Source organism: Hibiscus syriacus, unplaced genomic scaffold (genome assembly GCF_006381635.1).
Source record: "Hibiscus syriacus cultivar Baekdansim isolate YM2019G1 unplaced genomic scaffold, ASM638163v2 tig00116962_pilon, whole genome shotgun sequence".
Classification (NCBI taxonomy): Eukaryota; Viridiplantae; Streptophyta; class Magnoliopsida; order Malvales; family Malvaceae; genus Hibiscus; species Hibiscus syriacus.
In genome coordinates, this window is record NW_024063488.1 from 6,531,602 (window position 1) to 6,537,756 (window position 6,155).

Below are 6,155 nucleotides of genomic sequence, written 5' to 3' on the forward strand. Positions count from 1 at the left end.
TCCATTTTATGTCTCCATCTTTGTACTTTTCTGTAACACAAAGGGAAAAAAATTAAAAGATGAAATTGAAATCAATTGATATATAATTAAATTTTTCAATGTAATTATTCTACGAGATGATACGTAACAAGTTTGATTTCGAATTTCAATATGTATTATGTAATTATTACTTGTTATATCAGTGTTGGAGGGTCAAATTTTTTCCACTCTGTAGTATATGGCAGTAATAGTGGGTTGTTGAGAAGGGAGTTATAGAGAAACTTGAAGAAGGTTCAATCTATAGTTGGGGACATCACCCTGGATTTTGGCTGGAGATTTCAACCTAATGTCTAGACCAACTGAGAGTTCAGATTATATATTAGGCCAATTGCAAATAGGAAGAACAAGTGTCCGACTTATTTCATTTCTAATTATCAATGTGCATCCATAGAGGGCAGAGATCTTGTTGAAAATGTAATGCTTTCAGAAGCTTGTTCGTGGATTTGGCCGAAAGCATATGTCATCTAGGTGTGCTCTTAAAATAGATTTAAAGAAAGCAGTTTACTCACTTGATTAGAGTTTCCTGTTACAGATTCCAAGGGTTGTGGGGTTTCCAGCAAGTTTTCTATGATGGACTGAGGCTTCTATTACCAAGCCAGAATTTTTGATGTAGAGATCTTCCTTGCCGTCAATGATTATGAAGAAAATTACTTGAGTGATGTTTTTTTTAATATAAAGTCTCGGACACTTCTGCTAAGGGTGCTAGAGTTAATTGGAGTCGTATCGTAACAATTTGTATTTTTTTTCAATGAATGAAATGATATTATTAAAAAGATCTTGAAATTTCTCTTTACCATTAAATCAAATAAGAATCTAAGAGAAACATGAATGAAATATTTTCTTTTGAAATTCTCAAAGGATATTATATCCTTGATAAAGATATATGCTAAATATTCATCAAGTATAATGTTACAGAAAATTCCAAACGTTATGCCAATGAACATGGAGCTACCACATAATTATTAGAAATCCATAATTACATGTTGAGCAAGTTTTTGCAGTGATCAAAGGACCCTTAATTACAACTTTTAGCAACTGTCAATTACTTGGCATTAGCATTGGCAAACATATAATGCTAAAATGGGATCCTACGATCATAATGAATAGTGTTTGCCTATTATTAGAACCGAATAAATAAAACCAAAACCTTTGCTTTCGAGTTAGATAATCAAAAGATGGAAGGGTACCTGGAGTTTTGGCTTATCTTGATCCAACAAACCCAAATGAATCATTTGAAAAGAGTGTTTTTCTTCTTTATTTTTTAATCTTTTTATATCATAATTAAGCAAACCCTAAAATCAGGAACAGTGGGCCGCCCTCTGGCTTCCACTACCTGCAAATATATATATATATATATATGTGTGTGTGGATGGTTGCCCACTCAATCCCAGTCTTCAACAAGAAGAAACTCAAATACAACTCTATGGAACCTCTTTAATTATTTATCTCTCATTATATAAGTGAAAGATGATAAAAGGGATGGTTGCCCTATACACATACTCAAAAGGAACAAAAGGGCTCTTTAAGCCCCACAATCTGCTAAATTCAGTTCCTAAACATCAACAAATTTTCGCAGAATTTTCCACCTGTTCTTTCATTACTTTCAACTATATATTTAATTAATACTTGGATTATTGCACACAAAAAACTATACAATGGTTATCTTATCTAATCTTTTTTTAATCCTTCAAAGGGTTTGCTTCCTAATCATTTGCCAGCAGTTCAGCACACCGTTCTCTCTTTGTCCATCTTTGAATAATGAATAGTCACTTCCTTTTCTTCTCACTTTTTTTCTTTGTTTTCTTTAGCTTTTTATCAAGACTGATATCTGATACAGTAGCCAGCCAGCCTTCTAAGTTTCCCATTATCTTTTCTTCTTTTTTCCACTTTATGGATATTGGCAGGACTGGGGTCTGGTACTTAATCTACCGCAGTATAGTTGTTGTACAAACTCCTTTTAGCTTTTTATTTAATTGTCTTCTATTCCCTACCTGAAAGTCCCACCAAATGTTGGCGTCCAAAAATCAACATTATCAACCGGGAATGTGCTGGAGATCGGCACCAAACAAAGCCCAAGGCTCCTTAGATCTCGTTCCGGACTTTCAGTACTCTGCAAGAAAGAAAGAAAAAGTACATTATTCAAATAGTAATTAAGCTTGATATTATTGGCACACTGAAAATGATGATCCCTTATCATCAAAGTTTTCTTTTGTATATTTTTATAGATACCTGTTGTTGTTTTATGGAAGCTGCTGCTTGTTTCGTATATGGAGTACTTAGAACCTGAAATTACGTAAAAATATTATTTTCTCAGTTCATATTCAGAATACTCTAGATGGTAATGGTATCCACTCTTCTTCATGTTATATTAAAAAGTAGGTTAATCATTAATGGGTTTACTGATGCGATCTTACAAGAAATGTAAAGAAGATAGAGGAACATACATTGACTTGTTCGTGGAGGAACTTGATGTATTCCGTAGCTTCTTGAAGAACAGATGCAGTATCGGTCTGGAAAAATGAAAAAAAAAATGGGTAAGCTAAAGAATAATCCAAAGGCAAAGATAAAGGCAAAGCTTTCAACGATATTATCAAAAGGAAAAAGAAAATTGTAAAAAGTAGAGTTATAAGAAAAATCCAAAATTTTACCTTTCCGAAAGGTGAAACCAATTGCTGGAGCGCAGTGATTCGGTCCCCAAGCTTCTCTTTCCGAACCTGATCAAATTTGCTATCAATTTTCATGTCTAATTCTTTGAATAATTGATCACTATGATTCCACCTGTAAAAAAACTTGGTCGAATATTTATATTTTAGTACCTTAAAAGCTGGTAATGGCGATGGCGTTTCAATCCTTGGCCTCTTCAATAATGGAGTCTCACTGCTTAATCCGTTCTTCATCGTTGACGCCGAGTTCCGAGCTTCTTCTGTATTAGTCTATGAAACCAGTCCACAACATGAAATAAATAAATCAAAATTGTTCCAGAAACCCTAGCCCTGGATCCAAGCATGAACATGATTAAAAGAAATACTTATTTATTTACCTTTTTCGTTAGGCCGGGACAGTAAGGTTTTTCCTCAAATGTTTGTAAAAGAAACTCGGATTGCAGTCGGGAGGGTAAAAAGCCGGCTTTGACGTCGTTTACACCAGTGGCGGAAGCGTTCCAAAAGGACTCGTTGTTGTTGTTGAAGTGCAAGTTACTCTTGGGCAGCTGTTTTGGCAATGATGACCTTAATAAAGGTGCTAGTTTTGGCCAAGAAGGTAATGATTCAGTAGCGCTGTTTGCCCCGTAAGTGGCTGCTGCCGACATATAGTTGATTGACCGGTTGTTGTTGAAAAGTGATTGTTGTTGGGATTGAGGATCAGATTGAAACAAAGTTTGTAACAGTGTCGATGTGTACCAATAATCCATCGGAAACTGGCAGGTGGCATTTCTGTTACCGGAGCTAGTTACTGAATTCAATCTCTGCTGCTCCAACGAGAAATCTTGATTGATAGGCTTGAAAGCGGTAACGCAGGAATCTTCCCCGCGGCTTGCATAGCTCATTGGACTCCGATCCTTTTGGGTTTCAGAAGAATCCATACCTTCCTGAAGAATTGAATTGTAACCTTCACTTCTTTCATTACTCCGACTGCAGGCAAGGACAAAAGTATATATATTCATCTAATAAAGTCATATTGACTTCCTTTACTGAGTAAAACTAAAAGGTCATCCTTCTTTCCTAACTTGTGGTTGAAGCTTTGGACTCAAAGGTCTCCTAGTATTTGAACTTCAACCACAAGAACTCATATTTAATCGTGGATTATATGCTAGTTATATCAGTAATTATAAAACATGAAAACTTACATCAAAGACTGGTTCCAGTCCGAGGTTGTCGATGACGAAAAGCCGAAACCCATCATTTGTAAGGTAGAATCAAGTAAAATACTGGTGCCACAACTATCTGAATCACCTTGTTGAGCTCCCACCTGGAAAGCTAAGCTATCTTCAGACTCCTCATAGGAACACCTCGCCTTCATATCCGCCATATCAGCACCCCATCCGAAGCTTCCCATGTCAGCAGCAATCCCCGTAGGACACGGATAAGAACACCCTGCAAACATGGTTTTCGAGGAATTCCACCATGTCTCTCCACAAATTCCAGCTTGAAATTCTTCTGCCATAGTAATAAATTCTAAGTTTTTTCCCCCGCTTATCTTTGGCTGAGAGCTCTCAGTCCTGGGGAGTCATCGTTATTTATATGTGAAAAAATTAAAACTCTGTTAAAGAGTACGGTTTAGAGTTAAACAAATTACCAGAATTTGGTTGACATTTCAAGAGACAGATGATTGGACAAATGAGAGAGAGAAGGTGTTTTGAATCGAATTCTTCTTCTTCTTCTTCTTCTTTTTTTCCCTTAATTTTTATTAATTTAAAAAGAAATTTAACTTTGTTCTCTATTCCTACTTTTCCAATAAAAATTGTAATGGATTTCTTTTATTTGTATTAAAATAATTTTTATTCCTTTTGAATAATGTGGGTATATATGATGATGATGTGTTTTATCTGTCTACCACGTAAGTGTTTTGGACTTTGTTTAATCGAACCATTGATATTTTGTTAAAATATGACCGTCGGAAAAAGAAAAACCTACCGCCTACAAATATTATAGTGAAATTAATCGAACTAATAGATTTTTTTTCACTCACTCTAATATATTTTTTTAATAGTATAAGAGATTATTATAAAATAATATTTTTTTATAATATTTTTTTAATTATTAATAACGCACACACATCTTATAGACGTAATTAATCGAATCTATAATATCAAAGAAAAAGAGCACTCCCTTTAACAACTAAAGTCACTCAACAATTTCCCTTAAACTAATAGTATCTAAAAAAGTAAATAAATTAATATAATGTATGTGAATCTCGTGACCATTTATTTTTTAGCTGCTTTTATTCGAAGCAGGTTTGAGGGAAAGTTTTGTTAGCATGTAATATGAAGAGAGTGGTTATGAATCGGGGGCTGAAGCTCGGCTGGGCAAGCTGTAATGCCAAGGGGAAGTCAATTTTGTCCTATGTTTATTGCATGGCTTGAAACTGCTTCCTTGCTTTGACTTGGAAAGAACGAAATTGCAGAATTTTTCAAGGAAAACATAGGTTGATGGATGTACTCTGGGATCGTTTCAAGGAGATGGTGCGTTTGAAGGTTACTGCTATGACAGAGTGTAATTTAGGCCAATTAAATAGTTATTGTTGCGTAATGTGGGGTCTGAATGTATAGGTGTTTGTGAGTCAATTCTTATTGTACAAATTGAGGTTTTTCTGGAACAACGAAAGTTTATATTCATCGTAAAACATGTAATTGTTAGGTTTTGTTAAATTGATAATTTAATGTATAATTTAAAATGTCTGAAAAATCTACATGATGATTGGGTTTGAATGTAACTATGTGTAGTTATATAACTTTAATATGATCGACTATTATCATTTGCGAGTCTTATTATATTGAGTATAATTACACTCTTTAATTTTTCGTAAAGACATAGGAATTTATGTAATTACATAAATACTATTTGATTTTATAATTTAAATTTATGTACGTGTATAATTACATTTTGTATGACCAAATATTGTATATGAAATTAAGATGTAAAAAAACATGTAATTACACTCATATTTTGATGTAATAACCAGTGACTGATCCAGAAATTTAAGAATGGAGGTCCAAAATTTTAATTTTATTTTCTTAAAAATAATGAGTATACAAAAAATATAATTTTTTTTCTTTTTTCCTTAACACATTAAGCTAAATTTAGTCACTTTTCCAAAATAATAGAGATGCACTTGGTCTTAATGGGGGTTTAGTGCATCTGCCACCGGTAACACTTTGATATTTAAATATATCTTTGATATAAATATGAAAAAATATATGTTATATTGTATTTTTAATAAATTAAAAATCATACGATTAATGCATAGAATATATCTCCTTTACCATGAATTTTTTTTGTGGTTCGACATTTGTGTCAATACCAAAACCTTTTAAGCATTTTCATGACGTTACCTTTCATTATCAAAACAAATCTAATTTTTAGTTATACGGTAACTCCTCAAATGTGTCCTTAATAGTT

At 33.5% G+C, this 6,155-nt stretch overlaps 1 protein-coding gene across 2 annotated transcripts; it reads right to left on the reverse strand.

Moving 5' to 3' along the window:
- Positions 1 to 1,636: 1,636 nt before the first annotated feature.
- Positions 1,637 to 4,401, reverse strand: LOC120189959 (transcription factor bHLH112-like). 2 transcript variants are annotated; one of them, XM_039193095.1, is made up of 8 exons: positions 3,884 to 4,401; positions 3,284 to 3,668; positions 3,080 to 3,250; positions 2,856 to 2,972; positions 2,688 to 2,753; positions 2,484 to 2,549; positions 2,269 to 2,322; positions 1,637 to 2,149 (listed from the first exon to the last, which is right to left on the reverse strand). In XM_039193095.1, the coding sequence occupies exons 1-8, from the start codon at positions 4,198 to 4,200 to the stop codon at positions 2,027 to 2,029; spliced, it is 1,299 nt and encodes a 432-aa protein (XP_039049026.1). In that variant the 5' UTR covers positions 4,201 to 4,401; the 3' UTR covers positions 1,637 to 2,026. The 2 variants fall into 2 exon arrangements, with proteins under 2 accessions (XP_039049026.1, XP_039049025.1); XM_039193094.1 differs by having other exon boundaries at positions 3,080 to 3,668.
- Positions 4,402 to 6,155: the final 1,754 nt, after the last annotated feature.